The following is a 22634-nucleotide window of genomic DNA, read 5'->3' as shown; positions in this document are numbered from 1 at the left end:
AACCTCAGGTGTTTTATTCAGGTCTTCAGACCCTCCTGGTAGAGGCCCCAGACAGTTGGAAGACAAAAACAATAATTCTTTGATTGTATCATTTGATTGTATCGTGCTTTGTAGTTTACTAAATAGAGTGTATATGTATGTATATAATACATGTATGTAGATGGCCCCTCTTTTGATCTTTACACCAAACCTGTGAGACAAGCAGCTTCTGAGCTGCATTTCTTAGGTAGGAAGAACTCCCACTCCGCATGGTTGAGTGGTGGGCTGCGGGTACGAACGGGCGCCAGGCCTGACGGGCTCAACGCCAGCCCCGACTGACTGCCTCTTGAGAACCCGGGCTCCTTACCGTGCTCCAGGCCTCCTCCTTCCCCACCCGCTCCCACCAGTTGGGTAGAAGCAGTGCTTTGTCTTACAGTAAATGATGTAGGTGGAAAAGGACGCTCATTGTGGAAAGGAATCTAAACAGTGTTGGGCCATCTTGGTTTGTAGCCCAAGGTGCTGAGGAAGGGACACTGAGGTTGCAGATGCCCATCCCGTGTGCCGTGGCCATGCCCGGACTCGGTTTCCGTTGTTAGCTGAAATCGGTGGGAGGCGTGCATTTGGGCTGGGCCCCTGCACCGGGCCCAACAAACCAAACCAATGTAGGATTCAAACTTCGGTTGGTTGAGAAAGGTCCTGTAACCAATTAACTAATTAAACGCGAATCATTTAGCCAATTAAATTGTTTTCCGTGCGTCCCTTCAGTTTTTCTATACCTGCTGTCTCATCACAGTGTTGGAGCTTTGGGAAGCTGCTCTGCTTCTGGTGTCTGCCGGAGTCACGCATCAGTTTGTTTTACCTTGCTCAGATAAACGGTACTAAGTGTAGTTGGCCTTAGGACGTTTTGTTTTAACTCGTGGTAAGGCCTGCTTGACAGCCAGTCAGTTGAGAATCCTTGAAGGGCTAGGGAGGGAGGTGTCCCTTCTCGATAAGTTATATGTAAATATCAGGAATTTCCTCTGCCTCCCTCCTGAACTTTTGCCTCTTCAGACTTCAGTTCCACGTCAACCCAGAGTTGCATTTATTTCCTTAGGATGGGTAGGTCTAGTTGAAGGCTCGCCACTTCATTTGGATGATTTCCTTTCCTTGTAGCCTAAATATGTGACTTTTAGTGAGTGGAGAGAGGGGTAGTCATAATTTTTATTTTACACTGTCAAAAAGGAAGTGCATCAACTCTTCAGATTCCATACACCCCAGTCTGGTTGGTCGGTTGGTTTTAATCTCAGGTGGTAGAGCTTCAGGGACTGTTGTGGGCTTTGTGCCCTGTGGGATTTGTGTCAGCCTCTGTTGCGAAGTTCGGCGGCCCCGGACCCTGAAAGACAACCTGCGAGCTGCCTCTGCAGTTTCTGCCCAGGGGGATCAGTGCAGGCTGCCTGAGCTCTTCGTGTTATGTGGCAGTCATGTGCCACTGTCACTGGAGAGAACCTGTGTCCTTGCTTGCTTGGCTCTTCCGCCAGGTATCTGGGGAGCCCTGGCTGCTCCAGTGTCTTGAGTCTCACTGAGTGATGGATAGTTACAAGCCAGTGGCCCTGGCTTGCTGGGCCCTCTGTGACACTCCGAGCCCATTGCTATGCAAAACGCCGGGTTGCTCTGGGCAGCAGTGGAAGGGTGCTGACTCATGCTGACCCCCACTTCTTCAGAGTGCTCTCACAGCCTTGTGACTCTCACAGGGGAATAGGAGTGGCTCTTGAGAAATCTTTTCTTAAGAGATTAACAAATGGGTTTTTTTTGAGATTGCTGAGGTGATTTTTCTTAAAGTTAGCGCACAGGTTCCTTGCTTTCTACTTAAATCTCAAGGACATCTTAGGAGGGAGGAGCAAGAAGGAGTGCCATGTCCTGATGTTTATAGTTTTGTTTTTTAGTTACTTATAAAGTACTGGTATTAATTAATCTAAATGCAAGTGGAAACGCCCATTCATTGTTTAGGGCATTACACAGACGTGCAAGAAATAGCACTACACTCACCATTGTGCTTGCACTGTGATTCTCAGTGATTACATGGAATGATAGCTACTATAGCTTCCTCTTAAAATGAACGAGCAAGAAGTAAAAATCATTAATTGTGTTTTTTGTTGCCTACTCCACTGACCTGACAAATCCATTTTGGGGCATTTGTTCTATTTTCATTAATATTTTCAAAATGTTTAACACCTGCCTTTTGCAGTTACTTCATTTTGCAGGTAGCCCTGGAGGGCTCTGTAATGGCACTTGAGTGCTTTTTATAGCTGGTACTTGTTTTACCGTTGGGACTCTGCTGACACCTAGTTTTGTGTGGGCTCTCTGTAGGTGTTGTCCCAGTCCTGCATCTGGTACGGAGAGTGTGGAATTGCGTCTGGAGATAAAAGGTACAACTGCAAGTACTCTGGGCCACCGAAAGCACTGCCAAAGGACGGGTACGACTTAGTGCAGGTGAGTTGTTGCCGTGAACACTGGGCGTGTCGAGCACACATCACGAGGTCCTCTGGGATTAGCCCCGAGTGTGTGGTGGAATGAGCGTGGAGGGAAGGCCAGTAACAGCCTAAACCTTCTCCCAGACGATAACGTGTAACACAGGACAGAGAAGATCACTCCCGAGCCTTGATTTTTCAGGAGCTGGCCTTGTACCTCTCATAAAGTTTCCCAACAATGGGTTACTGATCTTGGTACCGCCAGTGGCACTCTTCGGAACTTCTGCAGACCGTATTGGAAGGTAGCTCTTTTGGTTCCTAGATTGCAGGATTTGAATAGACTCTGCCACTAAGACGTGTGACTTCCTCTCCGACTCCCACCCCCGCCGTCTTTGTGGTTTGTCCACAGTCCCCAAGAACCTGGAAATTTTGGCCACTACTGGGGTTCTGCTTTCTATTGTCAGTTGTACCCTCCTTGATAAACAGGGATATTAGAGAAGAACTTGGAACAGGGTGGAGAGACTGGTTTTAGAAGTCTCCGTTATCAACAATCAGGTTGCCACAATGATAGATCTAGATTGAGCTGCACCTGTCATGAGAATTAATAAAGGTTTTTACTTTTGCTGGAGTGACTGATGGAATCACAAAAGACGTGCTGGGTAAACTTAAAACAAAAATTGTAAGAAGAGGTTAAGTGATTGTCAGGGGAAGAAAGACACGTCCCAGCAAGAAAAATATTAGAAGTGTCTGTACAACCTCTCCTTACGAACCCCTGGTTCACCAGTAGTGCCTTTGAGAGCCTTCTTAAAGAACATTAGAAACCCTTGCCTTACCCTCATGCACTGAGAGGGACTAGATGTGTGAGGTCGTTTATCTCACCGAGGATGCCGTGTTACCCTTAACTGTGCTGCTCGCCTGTGTGTGTTCTCTCCCTGAAGGAGCTCTGTCCAGGATTCTTCTTTGACAACGTGAGCCTCTGTTGTGATGTTCAGCAGCTGCAGACACTGAAAGACAACCTGCAGCTGCCTCTGCAGTTTCTGTCCAGGTGGGTTAGCCACAAGGCAGGCAGAACGAATCAGTTTAGCTACTTGTCAACCATGAATAGTCAGCTTTCTTTTTAAAAGTCAGTTTTCTGTATCATTTTAAGAAAGTGCTCTTTATTACGCATCATAAGTAAGAGGAAGTCAGGTGTGTTCGAGCACTCCTGTAATCTGAGCACTCGGGAGGCTGAGGCAGGAAGATCTCTGAGTTTGAGGCCAGCCTGGGCTACATAGTGAGACCCTGTCTCAAAAAAAAAAAAAAAAAGTAAAGAGGAAGTACTCATGACCGACTCGGTTCTCTCCCGGTTGCACTCAGTTGAGACTTGATGTTCTCTGAGCTGTCCTGACCCATAGGGTGTCTGTTGAGGGCCAGGTTTGTCCAGCAGCAGTGTCTGTGCGCAGTATCGGGGGAGGGGGGACACTTCCCGATGTCCTGCTCAGGTCCCATGCCATCACCGTCATGTCCTCCTTACCTCCCCTACTCCTCGTGCCATTCTGGTCTCCTCCTGTGACACAAAGTGCTAGACTCAGGTCCTCAGTGCAGCTGGGCTTGGGTCACCATTTAGCTTGTTCTCAGGGAGCCGGCTGGTTCTCTCCACGTTCACGGTCGGCCCCCTGTTTTCTGTGGCCCGGGCCAGTACAAAGGCTTGCACAACAGATGCTCGTCTCTGTGCCGACCTAGCAGTTTTCAAATGTTTGAAAGAACGAGCTGGTGGCGTAGTGTCCTTTAGAACGGCAAATGTTTTTCAGACTTTGGTACACTGCTGGGGTAGGTGGGGAGCACATGTAGAGAAAATGCTGTCGTCCGGTACCACCGTAGCAGGGCGTAAGCCAGCTTCGGCTGAGGAGCCCTGCGTCCAGCCAGAAGGGGCAATACCGAGTGGACGTCATACTGAGCTGCCCTCAGCACCTGCGGGTGAATCAAGAACTAGAGGCTGCTGGGCGTGGAGGGAGCCAGCCTGGAGCCTTTGTCACCTGGCTGAGAGACATTTATTTAGCACCCGCTCCGAGTGAGGCATTATGGACGTAAGCGTCAGCAGATCCCCTGCTTTTCCCTGTTATCAGAGGCGTCAAAGCATCTAAGAGAAACAGCTTGACATGTAGAACCCTGCAGAGCTGTCAGATCTGGTGATCTTGGAGATTAAATGAAATAACATGGAAGGAGATTTGTCATTCATGGGCAGCAGTAGAAAACTGTGCACCCCAAGAGTGATTCTTGTCAGCATGGGGTGGTTGTAGTTCCTGGGTTTGCCACGGTAAAGCGCAGCAAAAGAGTCAGTGTGTGTCTGTCTCTTTCACTGGAGCAGAGGCTTTGGTCGCTTGGACTGGATCAGACTAGAAAGTCCTGTCCCTTGTTGGTGTTGAGAATGCAAAATGAATGAAGCAATAGCTTTTGTAGGGGACAGTGGGCCAAAGGAGAGAGAGGGCCCGTTTGCTACGTAACAGGTCAGCATGAGCAGCTCAAACCTTGGACCTGAAGGACAGCAGTCAGCTTGTGGTTCTTGTGAAATCTGTGTATTTCTGAGAGCTGTGTGGCCAGCAAACACCACAGCTGTCTTTTTATCTTCAGAAGCCACACAGAAATCCTTCTGTGTTTTCAGAGGGCTGGGGATTACTGAGGGTGAGGGAGAAGCCTTTCAGTAGGTTAGAAGACGAAATTTTAATGTAGTGATCCTCTTTTTTTGCTGTATTTCTTAATCAGAATTGTCACAGCTCCAGGATAATGATGTCTCTAAATCACAAATTAAGGAAATCTCTTTTTGAAATTGCATTGGAAAAAATAAATGGAGTTGGGGCAATTTTTAAAACTATTTTAACATGCAGTTGTTTGATAGGATCTCACTGCGTAGTTCAGGCTGGCCTTGAACTCACTACGTCAGTCAGGCTGTCCTCCAACTCAGGGCAAGGAGCCTCCTGCTGGATAATCCCCAGCCCTCCGGAAACAGGAGGATTTCTGTGTGGCTTCCAAAGATAAAAAGACAGCTGTGGTGTCCTCTGGCTGTGTGCATCTTAGAAGTACGGATTTTCATGCGAGCCACAAGCTGACCGCTGTCCTTCGATCCAGGGGTTAAGCACCTAATGTTGACTCTGGGGACTATAGGCATGCAGCACCGCACAGAGCTAACGTGAGGTTTTATGAATTTGTGGGTTGAATTTGTTCTCATAGTAACTCATTTGTCTCTTTGCCGGAAACTTTACATGTTTACCCATCTTAAACATATTTTCTTGTCCTGTCTCTGTGGTCACACAAAATATTTCATTTTCTTTAGATGTCCATCCTGTTTTTATAACCTAATGAACCTGTTTTGTGAGCTGACCTGTAGCCCTCGTCAGAGCCAGTTTCTGAATGTTACAGCAACTGAAGATTATGTTGATCCTCGCACAAACCAGACAAAAACAAATGTAAAAGAGTTAGAATACTATGTTGGACAGAGTTTTGCCAATGGTGAGTAAACTGAATTCTTCTTTTTAGCTGGCAGCAGGACAGTGGATGAAGTTGTTCCTTTTTGTTGTCAGGTCAACTGTTTGGAAAATCACACATTTTAGTTCCCTTGGCCCTGAAATGAGAGTCATTGCTTTGCTTGTGTGCTAGGACTTGAGCTACAACCAATAAAACAATCTCTTTTAAATCATTTGGTTTAACCTCTTGCTAATTTCTAAATCACCACAGGAAAATTTTAGTATATATAACATTTTAATTCTCATCAATTCTGGTTCTAGCAGCCATGGGTTGTTTAGCCTTATGAATTACTTGCAAGACATAGGAGAAAAAATAGGGAAAAGTGGCTGACAGAGAAGGATAAGCGATTTCAACTCGGAGGAGACAGACGGCCGTGGAGAGGGAGAGGGAGTAAGCGGGTGCATTGGTGGGGTGGTGGTGAGCATAGCTGCCTTCCAAGCAGTCAACCCAGGTTCGATTCCCAGCCAATACAGCAAATGTAGCAGCAAAGCTGTGACCAAGAAACAAACAGCACCAAAGTTCGCAAGCAAGAGTCAGCCTTATTAAAGCTGGCGATCCTGACTGGGATCATTCCCAAAGAAGTCGTGCCCCAGAAGCTCAGGGAGGGAGGATTTTGTGGGATTGCAGAGGAAAACACAAAGGCAGAAGGGCTTGTCAGCTGGGGGCTGTTTCTTACAATGTGCATCATAGGCACCAGCCATGCATCATAGTGACCAGCCGTGTCTACGAAAGAAAAGTAACAGGAACTGAAGTAAACTGGAGGTTAAACTAACAAAAACTGAAATATGCCGTCCGGAGGGCCCATTTTTGCTTACAATTAATATGAGAAATCCTTCTGCCCCAGCAACTAATCATAGAGCAGTATGAAAGAGACCATCTGTTGAAAATGACTGAAATGAAAGAATTCTGAAAAGAACTAGACCATAGAGAAAAGGAATGGACAAATTAGAAATAGAACAAAGTATAGTACATCTTATGAGAGATTATTGAAATAGATTAAAAGATAAAACTGCTGATCAAGCACAGCTAAGCAAAGAAAATGTCAAAGAGCAATCTAAAAAAGTAATAGGAGCCAGGTGATGTGCATACCCATAATCCCAGCTCTTGAGAGGCTGAGGCAGGAGGATCACTGCGCATTCAAGACCAGCCTGAACTGTACAGTGAGACCCTGTCTCAAAAAGACGAAAAAAAAGTGGTAGAATTAATAAGATGAGCAAAGTTACTGAGTATAAAAGCAATATAAAGCATGTAATTATAATGACTACTTGCACATGTAACAGAAAAAGTTTGATAGAAAAAAGCAACAAAAAGCAAGATATCTAGGAACTAATGTTCCACAAGATGTTACCTAAAAGCCCGTCTGACTGCAGAGAGAACATTCTGTCCAAAAACAGCACCATGTGCAATGTGTGTGGAAAGCTGCTGTGTGCCCGGTGTGGCGTTACAAGTCACTGAGGGTTCCAAGGGGAGGCTTGGTATTGTGATGAGAAAACTGATTATATTCACCTTGTTTTTTTACCTGTACTAAAAGACAAGTTGTATAGATTAAAAATCCTAATCTCCGAAATTTTTAGAAGCAAATTTAAACTGTCTTCATGACCTGAGGTAGGGAGCGATTTCCTGACCCGAGAAAAAGCAGAAACTGTAAGTGAGAATACTTATGAATAATAACAATTAGTATCTAGAGCAATTCGTGAAATGCAGGTTCAGACAACAAACTATTACTCATATGCTGTCACATTGGCACAAATTTAAAAGGCGGCCAGTTCCAGCTGTTGGTGCGGATGTACAGCAGTGGAAATGCTGGTAAAGTGCGAACCTCATCACCAGAACTTGGCACCAATGTTTGAAAACCATTTGAAACACAGTTTTGCAAAACCTGTGAATTCGAAGGCAAACAAACACATTTTAACCCCCCAAATTCCGCCTCCAGAGACCACCTTAAAGAAACTCCCATGCATATGAACAGAGAGACTCAGGTACTAACACCTATTGTAGCATTATCATTGATTATGAAAAATTGGAGACACAGAGAGAATGAAAGGACAAGTCACAGGCTGGAAGAAACTATTTGCAAAAGGTATATTTGATTAAGATCTGTTATCTAAAGTACACAAAGAACTTTTAAAACTCAACAATAGGAAAGCAAACAACTTAATTGAAAAATAGGCAAAACACTTGAACAGGCATCTTATCAAAGAAGATATGTACGTAGCAGATAAGTAAATGAAAAGATGCTGTACTTTATATGTCATTAGGAAAGTTCAAATGAAGTGCAGCAGGAAGATAACTTGTTTAGAAAGATCAAAACCGGAGCACTCACACCACCAGCTGCAGCTGAAGACGTGAAGTGAATTTTCATTCATTGCTGTCGGGAACCCAGGATGTACAGCCACTCGGAAGACTATTCGGCAGTCTCTTACAAAAGTAACCAGGCACTGCTCGTGCTCCTTGATATTTACCCAAATATTGAGTTGAAGACATGTCCACACCAAAACCTGCTCGCAGATATTTATAGCAGCTTTACACCTGATTGCCAAAACTTGGCAGCCGGCAAGATGTTACTCAAGAGATGAGTGGGTAAATAAACTGCAGTGCGTCCAGATATAGAAAAATATTCAGCACTGAAAAGAACTGAGCCATCAAGCCATGAAAAGGGGTAGAGGAATATAAATCACGTTACTAAGGAAACAAGTCTAACCGGAAAAGGCTGCTTAGCGTAAAATTCCAGCTGTGACATTCTGGAAAAAGCAAAACTTTGGCACAGTAAAAAGTCAGTGTTTCCAGTGTTTAGTAGGGAGGAAGGAATTAGGACACAGAACAGAGGTATTTAGGCAGTGAAGTTACTGTGTGTGATACAGTGCTGGATCCATTTGTCACAGTACATCAGATATATACTGAGTGAACCCAGATGTTAGCTGCGGACAGAGGGTGATAATGATTTGTCAGTGTAGATTCCGCATCTGTAACAAACACACCAGTCTGGTGCAGGATGCTGATGGTGGCACAGGGGCGGTGCATGGGTGGGCAGGGCGTGTGTGAGAACTCTGTAATTCCTACTTAATTTTGCTACAGATCTACAACTACCCTCAAATGTGAAATCTCTTAAATAAAAAGAAAACCTTGGGGACAGTAGTAGAGAACGTATAAAAGTATTAGTATGACCACGGTCCTAAGATGCAGCCTGCTAAGTGGGAAGGGTGAAGTCACTGAGGAGCATACATTGTGTGACCCTGTGTGACATGGCCCTGGTAGGCAGCTCCGGAGACCCCAGTTAGTGGTTGCTTAAGGATCGGGAGGTGAGATGCAGCCTGCTCACTAACCTGGTTGCAGTGGGTTAAAGCCAGCGCATGTCTCCATCCTCTCCCCCGCATTCCTCCTCTAGCAATGTACAATGCCTGCCGGGACGTGGAGGCCCCCTCAAGTAACGAGAAGGCCCTGGGCCTGCTTTGTGGGAGGGACGCCAGCAGCTGCAATGCCACCAACTGGATTGAGTACATGTTCAACAAGGACAACGGACAGGCACCATTTACAATCACTCCCATTTTTTCAGGTAGGGATGACAGATCCCAAGTTTGTTGTGTTTATGATGTTGTTTTGAAAGCCAAAGCATCATAATCTCCAATAGAAACATAAACAGATTCCAATAACTAGTTCCTCCAGTTTCTCTCTAGTAAAGGAGGTATGGGAGTGGGAATAGAAGAGGAGAAGGAATGGTCTCTGGGGATTGCTATGTAATTGAAAGAAGAAGCTGGGGGTTTTGTTTGTTTTTAAAAATATGGTAGAAACCACAAAGGCCTTTTCCACAGCTGTGCTAAAGTGTTGGCCTAGATCTCAGGATGCAGGTGACACAATTGAAAACTTAGCTCTGTGCCAGGTATGGTGGTGCAGACCTATAACCCCAGTACTTGGGGAGGCTGAGGCAGAAGGATGACAATTTCAAGCCCAGCCTGGGCAACTTAGTGATTTAGCAAGACCCTGCCTCAAAATTTAATAAGGAGAATGAGGATGTAGCTCATATGCAGGCTCTGGGTTTAGTCCCCATACTGCAGAACAAAGAAGTAGAAGAAACAACTGGGATGGTGGTACACTCCTGGGATTCCCAATTTAGCTCAGTGCAAAGACCCTGGGTTCAATCACCAGGACTACACACACACACACACACACACACACACACACACACGCACGCACCGCACACATACAGGGTCACCTTGGTTTGCAGTATATGGGGGTCAGTGTCAGCACCCAATGCACGTAAGTCGCTGAGATCACTTAAAATTTTACAAAGCCAGTGGCATAAGCCTGTGACCCCAGCTACTTGGGAGGCTGTAGCAGGAGGATCACAGGTTTGAGGCCAGCCTGGGCAACTTAGCCAGAGCTGTCTCAAAATAAAACTGTTGAAAAGGGCTGAGAGTGTAGCTCAGTGGTAGAGCTTTTGCTAGCAAGCAGGAAGCCTTGGATTCAGTGGACAAGACTGCAAGTAAAGTGCAAAACAGAGCACACCATAACCTGATTAAAGATGAAGCAGACACCTCACGTTCCTCACCCAGGTGTTTTAGCCTGTGTGCTAGTGTCCTTGGTACTGGGTTTAAATGTAATTTAGTATAGAATGTTTAATGTTTTTTCATTAAGATCTTCATTCAACACAATTTCTTCCTGTAGATCTTCCCATCCATGGCATGGAGCCCATGAGCAATGCCACGAAAGGCTGCAACGAGTCTGTAGACGAGGTCACGGGGCCCTGCAGCTGCCAGGACTGCTCCGTCGTCTGCGGCCCCAAGCCCCAGCCGCCGCCCCCGCCTGTGCCTTGGCGACTCCTGGGCTGGGATGCCATGTACGTCATCATGTGGATCACCTACATGGCATTTTTGTTCCTATTTTTTGGAGCATTTTTTGCAGTGTGGTGCTACAGGTAATCAGCTTTCTTTTTTTTCCTTTTTCATTTTTGTCATTCAGGGCAAGAAGAACAAAATTACCCCAGTGGAGCTTTTAGCTTTCCCTGGACAGATATGTCCGGTAGCTGGTAAATAACTACGTCTTGTTTAGATATTTAGACATTGGAAGTTAGTTTTATTGATTTATTCAAAACAATGTGTGAAGCACCACCCATTAACCTGTTCTTTAGAGAATTCTTTAGAGAATCATAGAAGCCAAAGCTGGTCTAAATCTAATCAAATGCAGTACCACAGTCCTTTTAGATATTTGCATCATGTATAGGACAGTGCATCTTCATTAACTTTTAATTTGAAATAATTTTAGATTTAGGAAAAAGCGGCAAAAATGGCAGAGTTGATGCATATCCTTTTCCCAGCCTCCCCTCATGTTATACTCGTAGACCTGTGGTATAAGGATCAAAACCCTGAAAACAGCGGATGTCATATGATGAACCGAACCACAGGCTTTATTCAGATTTCCTCAGTTTTTCCTCCCATGCCCTTGGTTTGGTTTTAGGATCCTATAGCACATTGACTTTTTGTGTTTTTTTACTTTGTTTGTGGTCCTGGGGAGCAAACCCACTGCCTCCAGCATGCTGGGCAAGCGCTCTGCCACTAAGCCACATCTCTAGCCATTTTAAAATTTTATTTGGGGACAGGGTCTTGCTACGTTGCCCAGGCGGGACTCAAACTTGTGATTCTCCTGCTTCGGCCTTCCTGGTGGCTGGGGTCACAGTATGTGCCACTGCACCCAGCCACTCCTCCAGCCCATTGCAGACAGGTCTAGTCTCTCCTTTGCTTAAGATCTTGACATTCTTGATTTTTATTAGTTATGTTACAGCATGTCCTTCAGGTTGGCTTTACCTGAAATGCTTTCTCAGGATTGGGTGTGTGTTTGTGGTGATCTTCATGATAAGGAGTCCATGATGTCAGTGTGGACTCCGATGGCGAGCTACTCACCTCGGTCACACTGTTACTGCGGCGTGTGCTGCATTTCTCCACTGTGAAGTTACAGTGAGATGACTGCATTAAATACTTTGTTTCTGCTTAAACTGCCACCCACCAGCTCCTGACTGGTGGTTTTCGTCTGCCATTGTTAGTAGTACTGTGGGGTTTGCCTAAGGGGCTTATAGATTTCTCTCTTCCTCTGCATTTACTAATCAGACTTCCTCTCTCACTTATTTATGCAATTACTGCGTTATGGACTTCTCACGCTGTGGATGCCTTCCAGTACCATGATTTATTTTGTTATTCACGTTTTTCTGGTTTTGCAAGCCAGTGTGCCTTCTGGTAGGCTCCTGTGTTCTTTTGGCTTCCCCCGACCGGGTTCATCCGGTGTTTTCCCTGCCCCAGCCTGGAATCGGCCTCTTCTATGAGGACCGTGGTGCCTTTCATTTTTACTGGAAAGTGATGTTCAGAAACAAGATCTGGACGCTGGGTATGCTCGTAGCTTCTGGGATGCTGCTGTGTCTTGAAAGGCACTAAAGTGAAGGGTGAAAGTTACAAAGGGAAGCTCCCCTTTAATAGTGTATGTTTTTAACAGTACCGTCTTCATTTTTTTCCTGAGGTTGGCGGGTAGAGGAACCCAGGGAACTTAGAGGAAAGGCAGTTACACTCGGGGAGGAAGACGACAGGCTGGGGAAGCAAGCATTTCGTGGGATGTGGGACGGTCAGATTAGCAGGCTCATCTTGGTTAGTCTCCTGGTGCCACTTACCTTTATTTTTCAGAAAACGATACTTCGTCTCGGAGTACACTCCCATCGACAGCAACGTGGCCCTTGGTGAGGACGCCCGTAGCAAAGGTAGGCCCGTTTCCACGTCGAGAGCTCGGATCGCGTGGGCCTGTGAGCCTTGCTTTCCTCACCGTGCTCATGGCCTGTTCTGGTGCCCAGGACACAGCTGGGATCGAGACAGACATGGCCGGTGCCTCGGTAGCTCTGAAGCCTGGGGAGGGCAGCACAGAGAACCAAGTGAAGCATAGTAGCGGGAGATAATGACAGCTGGGCCCCTCCTCGGGCTGGGGAGGAGCCGTGCAGAGCAGTCGGAGAGCTTTGCTTTTCAGGGGTGCGATGCGAGCCTCTTTCCTCTGTGGAGGGACACAGCACCCACTGTGGACAGCCAAGAAGGGTGGCCTCGCCAGAGCGCTCGTGAGCGTGTCCAGGGCTGGCCTCGCCTGCACAGTGGGGGCCACTGCTTTCCTTGTCCCACCTTTCCAGGAGAGACGGCCTGCTGCGACCCGCTGGGTGCCTCCTTCGAGGGCTGTTTGAGGCGCCTCTTCACATGGTGGGGGGCTTTCTGCGTCCGAAACCCCGGCCGTGTCATTTTCTTCTCGCTGGTCTTCATCGCCACGTGCTCTTCAGGCCTGGTGTTTGTCCGGGTCACCACCAACCCAGTGGACCTCTGGTCAGCCCCCAACAGCCAGGCCCGGCTGGAGAAGGAGTACTTTGATAAGCACTTCGGGCCCTTCTTCCGGACAGAGCAGCTCATCATCCAGGCCCCGAACACCAGCAAACACCCCTACTCCCCGTACCCGACCGGAGCCGATGTGCCCTTTGGACCTCCGCTTGACAAAGAGATCTTGCACCAGGTAATCCGCTGTCGGTCCGCGTCCGTCCATCTGTGGCGTGATGGTGTGCTGGCTTTTCCATAGTGACCAGCTGTGGATTTGGGCTAAAGGTAGTGGTTGGTGTCTCTTGAAAATCTTCTAAGTGTAAAAGCAAAGGTGTTTTTAACTCACTTTTTCAAAAAGTGATGGTAGGTATTGGACTTCCTGAAAAATTTCCTGCTGCCTGCTTTTGAACGGATTTCAAACAGTGGGTCTTGCCTTTTTCTTGAAATCGGTATGAGCAGAGGAAGACTTGAGTAGTGTTTCCCTGTTGAAGCAGAACATGTCCATAAGGAACTCACCGTAGGAACCTGTGAATTTCTTCCTTTGGTGACTGCAAGTAATACGAAAACGCTCAGAGGAATGGTGGCTTTTCTGCCGCCGTTGGGGCTGGGATGGGAGCCTCCGGATCAAGAAGGATGCAAATTCCAAGGATGAACTTCTTAGGGCCTGAACGGGCTCCCAGCCTGCAGGTGATAGGGAGCTGCGTTTGGTTGAGGTCCATCTGTGACAGGTGTTCACGTGTCCTGTGCCGATGGTACTTGCCCTGAAGACCTGTGCCTGTGACTAACCTGCAGCCCCTTCTTCAGTGGCTATTTGACTATGTAATCACTGGATTTTTCCTTTCAATGTTGCTCTTCTTTGAAAGAAAGTGTGAATTTTTGAAGAGCATCAGAATGGTCCTAAGACCTCAAGAAACCTCTTTCTCCACCTGAGAACCATTTGTTGCTCTTCGCTGCAGAAGGTGAAGAGCGTGTTCTCCCTCTCGGAGCTTGGTCGCTGCTGGGCAGTGAGGCGTGTGCGCTTGTGGTCGTGTACAGAGCAGGCTGGGGGTGGTGCATCTTGGAGAAGGAGACCGGGCCTCTTGCTCCAGTCTCTTCTCTGGGGCCTTTTTGGTAGTGGCTGAAGTGTGTCCTGTGTCGAGATCCACTCAGGGCCGGGTGTTCCCATCTCTGCACACTTCAACCAGGTTCTTTATCCCAGTTTGCTTTCTGCCTCCCCACAGAGCACCTCATCCTCTCCCTGTTTGTTTTGTTTTGTTGCGACAGGGCCTCACTGTAGTTCAGGCTGGCCTTGAACCCAGGGCAGTCCTCCTGCCCCAGCCTCCCAAGTGCTGGGATTACAGGTGTGTCACCACATGCGGCCATCTCCCTGTTTTAGGAAGTATTTTCTCGAAATCCTCTTTTTCTTCTGATCCCACAGAACAGTAGTGGTTAGTAAAGATCTGGAGAAATCTGACTTGCTTCTGAGTTTGCTTCTTTTTAAAATCTTTCAGGTTCTGGACTTACAAATAGCCATTGAAAACATTACCGCCTTTTACAACAACGAGACTGTGACACTTCAGGACATCTGCCTGGCCCCTCTCTCGCCATACAACAAGAACTGTACCATCTTTAGTGTGTTAAATTACTTCCAGAATAGCCATGTTACGCTGGACCACGAAGTAGGGGACGACTTCTTTGTGTACGCCGACTACCACACGCACTTCCTGTACTGCGTCCGGTGAGTGCGGCTGCTCCCGTGTCCGCCGGAATTTGAGCACTTGCTGTTGCTTATTCCAACCCCAGTCCTGGAGACCAGCAGCGAGCGGGCAGGGCAGGACCTGGTACAGCTCACGTCCTTGGCCGTCGGGCGAACAAGTAGCACAGCAGTCTGTTGTTTTGCAGTGGGTTCAGCTGGGCTGATGTCTTTGTTACACACACACAGAATGTTGGCACGAACTAAGGTGGCTGTGACAGTACCGGGCACCATGCTCCTAAGGGACTGCCATGGAGTATGTGGCCCCATTGAGGAAGAGGCTTCGGTGTGGCACGTGGCTGTGGGCGTTGTCATGTAGGTGGAGATGAGCGCTAGGAGATGAAAAGTGAGGCTGAGCTGAAAAGAAACGGGTGTCAGAGTGGAGACCTGAGACACCCTGTGGATGTCACGGGAAAGAAAGCGTTTCCAATGGGGTGGTCAGCAAGTGCAAAGGCCCAAGGGTGGATTTCTGAAACTGTAATTGAGGAAGAGCAGGAACCTCTCCGTTGAAGTCAGTACCATGCAGTTTCATGTACACGTCCCCCATAGATTTGTACTCCTGCCTGCTTTTCACATATGACCTTGTATCGTGATGCCTCACTGTTTTTAAAGCCTGCAGCCTGCCTTTGAGGAGCCAGGGAGGCCTGGTGTGCAATTTAGCTTGGAGAGCCCGGAAGCTGCTTCCGTTAGCAGCTGTGCATCCAGTTGGCAGGGCTCCTTTAGAGCTGGGATTAGTCAGCCAAGGTGGCTTGGCTTCCACGGGGAACAGAGAAGCTGTTCTTTGTCGTCTTCGACACTGCTCAGCTAGCTGCGTCTCTAGAGCCGAGTGCTCTGGTTTCTCGTTGTCAAGGACTCTGAATCGGCTGGGTGGTGGTGCAGGCCTGTAATGCCAGCACTGGGGAGGCGAGGCAGCAGGACTTCCGTGAGTTCAAGGCCAGCCTGGGCTATATAGCAAGGCTGTAACTCAAAACAAAAAAACCAACACTGAAACCTTGAGTTCTGTCTGTTCTTACAGTGGAACTCTTCAGGCCACTGGGCTGTGTTCACTCTACTTCAAGGACATCGCCTTTAAATACCTGAGTTATATTTATAAAACAGAACCTGTGTGTGCCCCTAAGTGCCCAAGGAGGCGTCCTTGACTGGGCAGATGGTGCAGGAAGCGGGGGATGACAGGAAAAAAATGTAATACTATATAATTTTTATAGTTGGAGGAAAAATCTGTTTTATTTCTATTTTTAAAAATAAAAGTTGGTGGGCCAGGGGTATAGTTCAGTGGCACACCGCCTGCGTGGCAAGTGCAAGGTCCTCAGTTCAATTCCTAGTTCTAAAAAAATAAAAAAAGTCAGCAAAAGTTTGGAGGAGAGGCATGAGACTCGTGTTGGATCGGAGGCTGTCTTCCCGGGCATGGCAGCCCTGTGACAGCTGTCCAGTGGGCGGCTGTGGGCCTGGTTCGTGCCACACTGGTGCGTGTCCTCTGTGACCTCAGGACTGTCACTAGCTACCCCTTTCCTCCCTTTCCAGCTTTTCCAGGCCTTTCCCCAGCCCGAGTCCTGTGGGAGGGCAGGCGCAGGTGCGCTGCTTTCCCCTACCAGCCTGCTAACTAACCGCGGCAGGCTCTGCCCACCTCCCCATGCGATGCCGACGTACCCTGTCCAGTCCCTGATGTGGAGGAGGTCAGGCTATGGGAAGGACTCGGCTCCAGCTGCAGGTCACCCGCCCCCAGGCCAGACTGGGTCTGGCAGCTCCGGGACCTCCGGAGGTCCTGGCTGAGGCCCGGCTCATGCGGTCCTGAGTGCGGCTTCCTCTGCACAGGCCGTCCCTCGTCAGGGCCCCTTGTCGGGGCCTTGTACACACTTCCCCTCTGCTCTTCCACTTTGCCACCTGTGGTGTCCTTGTAACGGCGCCTGGCGTCCCTTTCCTGGAAATCTCGGCGTGCCCCTCAGGTTGAACTCCAGACCACACGGGATCGCCGTCCTGCTGCTCACATCCTCTTCCCACGCCTGTTCTTGCTCCCTGCCGTCCGAAGGGTGTGGAGCCCCTCTGTCCCGCTTGCCTGGTGCATTCCTCTTGTCCCTAGAGATCTGGCTCTGCACGTGTCTCCTCCTCCTGGCAGCAGCTTGCCCCGGTGCCATTTGTCCCCTTCTGTGGCCGCACAACACCACACACCATGTGCTGTTGACTACACTGAGCTGTGCCTGTATCCTCCTGCTCAGTGGCTTCGAACTCCCAGAGGTAAATGACAAACTGTACTGGACTCAGGGCCCACACTGTGCTTAGAAGATCGTCAGCTCCAGGAGGTGTTTGTCATTTAAATGTTTACCTGAGATGTCTTGAAGTTTATTCTCATCGGAAGGTGTTTTCTCAATTTGTGGCAGGGCTCCTGCCTCTCTGAATGACACAAGTCTGCTCCATGACCCTTGCCTGGGGACGTTCGGAGGACCAGTGTTCCCGTGGCTTGTGCTGGGAGGCTATGACGGTAAGTGGGGGAAGCCCCTGCTCCTGGTGGGTGAAGTAATTAGCAGTCAAGGGTAATTTCAGAGATTTCATAAAGTGAGCTGTGGCCTTAATTCCCTGTCCTTTGGACCCTCAGAATCATACCTGCTTTGGTCTGGGTCTGGGCTTTACTATGGAGTGTAAGAACCTTTTAGGTGACACGTGCCTGTAGGAAGCTGGCAGAGGTGAGGACATGTCCCCTGTTGTGTCCAGCCACACAAGTTCAGTCGTGCAGAGCTGTCACACCCAGGTGGCTCACCTGGAGAACCTCTTCGGGACTGGGGATCCCAGGTCCCGAAGCCCTGTGCATGGGGAAGAGATAAACTTGAGGGTGGAAAGAAATAAAGTTCATGGGTTTTTCCTTCTAAACCCGCCGGGACAGCTGGGACACTTTTCTAGGAGGAGGAGCAGTTGTCTGCTGGTCACGGGCTCCTCTTACACCTCAGGACAGATTGCACTGGATAAAATGGGGCGATGATTCACGAGACGCCTTTGGCATCTAAAGTCTAATTGCAAGTTCAACAGGTTTTTCTCCAGCCATTTAAGAGGGCAGATAGGTTTTCTCCCCTCCCTCTGGGCCAAGGGAGAAGTTGTGATCTGTATTTAAAATTTACTCTGTCTCATATACTAAAGTGCCACTTCTAGTAGCGAGGAAAGGGTGGTATGAACAGCTGGAGAGCCAGAGGGGAAAATGAACTTTGACCTCTTCCTTATTCCTTCCTTCAAAACTCAGTAGATCACAATAACATGAAGAACTATTGAAAAATTGGAAGAAAATAAAGAGATTTTTAAATCATCATAAAATGGATAAGGCGTTTTTAAGGAAAACAGAAAACTTACAAGACACAAAACAAAAGGTTGATGAATTTTGACTTAAAATTTTTTGAATTCATATGGGGAACAGTTTTTTTTTTTTAAAGGCACGAAATTGGAAAAAAAAAAATTAAAACAGCACTTCCTAGCCAGGCGTGATGGCTCAGGCTCGTCATCCCAGCATTCAGGACTGTGAGGCAGGAACTACATGGCAAGACCCCGTCTCGCTCTTCATATGAAGAACTCTGGAAAAAAAGAAAAGTGAAAGCTGGCAAAAGCGGCAGTGCCAACGGCTTAACTGTGTGGGGAATGCTCACACTCACGCCCACCGGTGACAGGGGTCTCTCGCCAGTCTTCTCCCCATCAGTGGCAAAGGCAGAAGAGGCTGATAAAGCCCTGATGTTGGTGGAAATCTGAATTGGTTACAAGACTGAAGCTGCAGCGGGAAAAGGTTGTTCTCTTCTGCTCCCTGACGTAGCCACGGCACCTACAGTAACACCTGGCACAAAGTAGACTGCAGTAAATATTTTGTTGAGTAAAGACATCAAAACTAGCACAGCCTGTTTGGAAGGCAGTTTGGAAGAATTTACCAAGATTAGAAATGGTGGCGCACGCCTGTGATCCCAGCACTCACGAGGCTGAAGCAGGAGGATCACAAGTTTGAGGTCAGCCTAGGCTCCTCAGTGAGTTCAAGGGCAGCCCTGAACAACGTATAGCAAGACCCTGTCTCAAAAACAAAACGAAACATGAATCCTAGAAATGTACTTGGTTTTTGACAGTGATTATACTCAGAAGATTGACTCTACGAATACGTACTTTACACACTATAAATATGATCTTTGTAGTAATCTCGTGTGTAATAGCAAAAGAAATTGCAAAAATGTCCATACTTTGCGGGTTGGTTAAATAAATTATACTAGAAAATATTACATAGCAGAAAAGGAGCAAGGAAGCTCTTTAAGTATTAAGATTGCGAGTCTCTCCCACGCAGACTTCAGTTTGTACTGTTTAGGTGTAACATGTGTTCGAGAGGGAGGGGAAGAGGAGTTCGTGTTTGCCTGTGCATGTGTGGTGTATGTCTGGAGAGTCACTCGTGATCCCAACCTGGGGAGGAGAATGGCGTGAGGATTAGGGAAGTCGAGAGAATTTTCACAGAACACCCTTCTGCCCTGGTGGAAATTTTTACCATGCCGTACTGTGTCGTTCAGGATAGTTGCCCTCCCCAAATGCTGACTGTACCTACTTGGGATAGACTCCTTTATAGTCATGAACTGAACTACCCGCAGGCCACATCAGCGCCTCCTGCTGGTTGCTCTTGGGGTGCAGAGAGACAGCCACTGGGAGAAGTCAGCCAGCTGCTGTGTTGTGCTGTGCCCTGCGTATATTTCCGGTTTTCTGCATGTTATAATCTGCTTTTTCATGTCTCATTTTTCCTTTCTAGATCAAAACTACAATAATGCCACTGCCCTTGTGATTACCTTCCCTGTCAATAATTACTACGATGATCCAGAGAAGCTGCAGCGGGCCCAGGCCTGGGAGAAAGAGTGAGTCACCCCAGGGCGAAACAGACCGGCCTCGCTGCGTGGGGAGCCGGGTGCTTCATTGTCTAGGTTCCCCAGCGTCCAGTCTAAGTCATGTACTTTCTCTCACTTGTGCTCATGCCACTACACAGAAGAAAAGTGTCGACAAATGCTCCTGTGAACAGGTTTCAGTGGCTATTCTAGCTGTCACGGCGCCAGAGCACACGTGTGTATGCAAAAACGCATTTGACAGCACAAAGTGGGAGCACACGGTGTTCATTAGTGAGGGATGAGTATGGTCAGAATTAAAGCTCAGTGACAGTGTGTGTGGTCGTTAAAGAGAATGAAAGATAAATAGATGCTTCGTGGCTTATATCAATATCCTGCACATGGGGTCCATACTGAGCTAAAATAGCCAGGGCATTACTCACGAAGTTGTTAGCTAAGCTTCCAACTGCTAGCTATTATGAAGAGAAAGGGGCTTTTACTTCTACCCTTCATTACCTTTCAAACACTTTTGTTGCGATATGACCATAACCCATGCAGCTCACTTCATGCGTGCGGTGTAGTGGCTGGAGTGTGTCCTCCCAGATGGTCACCAGCACCGCCGCCAGCGTGAGAAGGAGACACTGTACCCCAGCGCTTCACCCTCCTGTCTGTGTCCTCACAGCCATCGCCCTGGACAACCACTAACCTACTCTCTGCCTCTCTGTATTGTCCTGTTCTAGACTTGCATAAATAGAATCACATACGTGGACTTCGTGTCTGGTTTCTTTCACTTAGCGTTATGTTTTAAGGTTCCCCTGTGCCAGTGTTGGTGGACTTTTTAGAGACCGTGTGCCCAAACTGCAACCCGAAACCTACTTACTTAGCGCGGAGTGCTAACACTGCAGTGAAACTTGAATGCTGAAACTTTAGTTTGTAAAATCAGTTCACACACTTGGCTCATGTGCCAACAGAGCACTGCAGCACGTGTGCCATATGTTCACCATCGCTTCCTAGAACAAGAATCAGTACTTCCTTTTTGTGACCAAATGATATTCCACTGAGGGATGTAGCCCATTTTATCTCTTCATCAGTAGATGCACATTTGGGTGGGTTTTAGCTTTTGGCTGTTGTAAGCAATGCTGCTATAAATGCTTGTATACAGATTTTTGCATGGACCTAAGTTTTCCTATCTCTTCAGTGAAATGCATGTCTAAGAGTAGAATTGCTGGACCATGTGATCACTGTCCAGTAACTGAAGAAATGCTAGACTGTTTTCCATTGTGTGAAGGTTCCAGTTTCTCTATACCTTTGCCAACTCTTGTTATTATCTGACTCCTTTGTTCTAGGCTTCTGAGTGGGTGTGAAGTGCGCTCTCGTTGTAGTTTGATTTGCATTTTCCTGGTATCTACAGATTTCAAGTATCTCTCGTGTTGATTGTCTCTGAGTGTATATTCCTCGGACAAATGTCTGTTTGCTTTTTGCCTATTTTTAGTTAGTTTTTATTATTTACTTTATTCTTTATGTAGTTAAGATGTCTTATCAGATATATGATTCCAGTATTTTCTCCCAGCCCACTTTCTATGGGTTGTTTTGCCGTTTTCTGGATGGGGATGTTGAAGCATGAATATTTCTAATTTTGATGTAGTCAAAAAAATTCATGTTCCTCATACTTATGGTGTCAGATCTAAGAAACCATTGCCTAATCGAAGGACCTAAAGATTTGGGTTCATTTTGTTTGTTTGTTTTGTTTTTTTGGTTTTTTTTTTTTTCCAGTACCGGGAATCGAACTCACGACCTTGTGCTTGCCAGGCAGGCACTGTGCCACTGAGCTAAATCCCAAGCCCTTGAGTTCATTTTTATGCATGGTGTAGGGGTAGGATCCAAGTTCATTCTTTCATTAAACTACATTTCACTTAGGGGTTGTTTTTTAGAAAATAGAAAGGGCTAAAAATGAACCAGCTTAAAAAACTTACAGTCTGTTTTAAATGGCAGAATATTCAGGGCTAAGGATGTAGCTCACCGTGGAACGCTTGTGTAGCATGAGTGAGGCCCTGAGTTCAATTCCACAGCACCAGTGCATGTGGAGAATGCATCCTGACTGGACGCTGCTGTGATCTGAACATGTGCAGGCTGCCGGCTCCGGCTGTGGAGGAGAGGGTGCTCATGGGTGCTCATGCAGGGCAGAGGCTGCCTCGTAGAAGTGTGGAGGAAACTGTTACTGCCTCTCACTGAGTTCAAACTAAAAACACAGTGCTCTGCTTGCTCTGTAGGTTTATTCACTTTGTGAGTAACTACAAGAACCCCAATCTGACCATTTCCTTCACCGCCGAGCGAAGTATTGAGGATGAGCTGAACCGAGAAAGTAATAGCGATGTCCTCACGATTTCGATCAGCTACGCCGTCATGTTTCTGTACATCTCCCTGGCCCTGGGCCACATCAGAGGCTGCTGCCGGTTTCTGGTCAGTGTGCGAGGGGTGTCATGTAGGGACAAGAATTTCAGCTCTGTCTTTGGTTGGCCATACGTACCCTTAATTGATTATATCCAGAATTGCCTGAAATGTGTGGTTCCTTTGGATGGACACAGGTGCATGCTGCAGGTTAATTCAGTGTAGGATTTCTGTTTCCTGCATATTTTCTTCTGTTCCAATTTTCTGGTTCCTCTTACACCTAAAGTTTATTTCACTTGATACCATTGTTTTCCTAATTTGCCCAGTCTGTCACCCTACCAATGTAAGCTTATGAAATACATAGAGAACTTCTAGAAATATTTTTATGTCTTGTTTTGAACTGAGAATTGTACTTTATCTCGAAATTACTTTTTTTTTTTTTTTTTTT

At 47.2% G+C, this 22634-nt stretch overlaps 1 protein-coding gene across 1 annotated transcript in view; it reads left to right on the top strand.

Annotated features, from left to right (window-relative positions):
* The window catches only part of Npc1 (Niemann-Pick disease, type C1), a 43466-nt gene that overhangs the window by 9397 nt on the left and 11435 nt on the right, over nt 1-22634 (top strand). Inside the window, exons 2-12 of the mRNA XM_005372706.2 lie at nt 2326-2448; nt 3365-3471; nt 5737-5912; nt 9313-9480; nt 10590-10839; nt 12590-12663; nt 13078-13448; nt 14743-14969; nt 17360-17460; nt 19732-19834; nt 22069-22258. Of these exons, the coding sequence (XP_005372763.1) occupies nt 2326-2448; nt 3365-3471; nt 5737-5912; nt 9313-9480; nt 10590-10839; nt 12590-12663; nt 13078-13448; nt 14743-14969; nt 17360-17460; nt 19732-19834; nt 22069-22258 (1890 nt within the window). The remainder of the gene's footprint in view (nt 1-2325; nt 2449-3364; nt 3472-5736; nt 5913-9312; nt 9481-10589; nt 10840-12589; nt 12664-13077; nt 13449-14742; nt 14970-17359; nt 17461-19731; nt 19835-22068; nt 22259-22634) is intronic.

The sequence above is a fragment of the Chinchilla lanigera genome, unplaced genomic scaffold (genome assembly GCF_000276665.1).
Source record: "Chinchilla lanigera isolate Chin_1 unplaced genomic scaffold, ChiLan1.0 scaffold00001, whole genome shotgun sequence".
NCBI lineage: Eukaryota > Metazoa > Chordata > Mammalia > Rodentia > Chinchillidae > Chinchilla > Chinchilla lanigera.
Note: the sequence above shows the minus strand (reverse complement) of the source record. Positions and strands in the feature narration are given on the sequence as shown.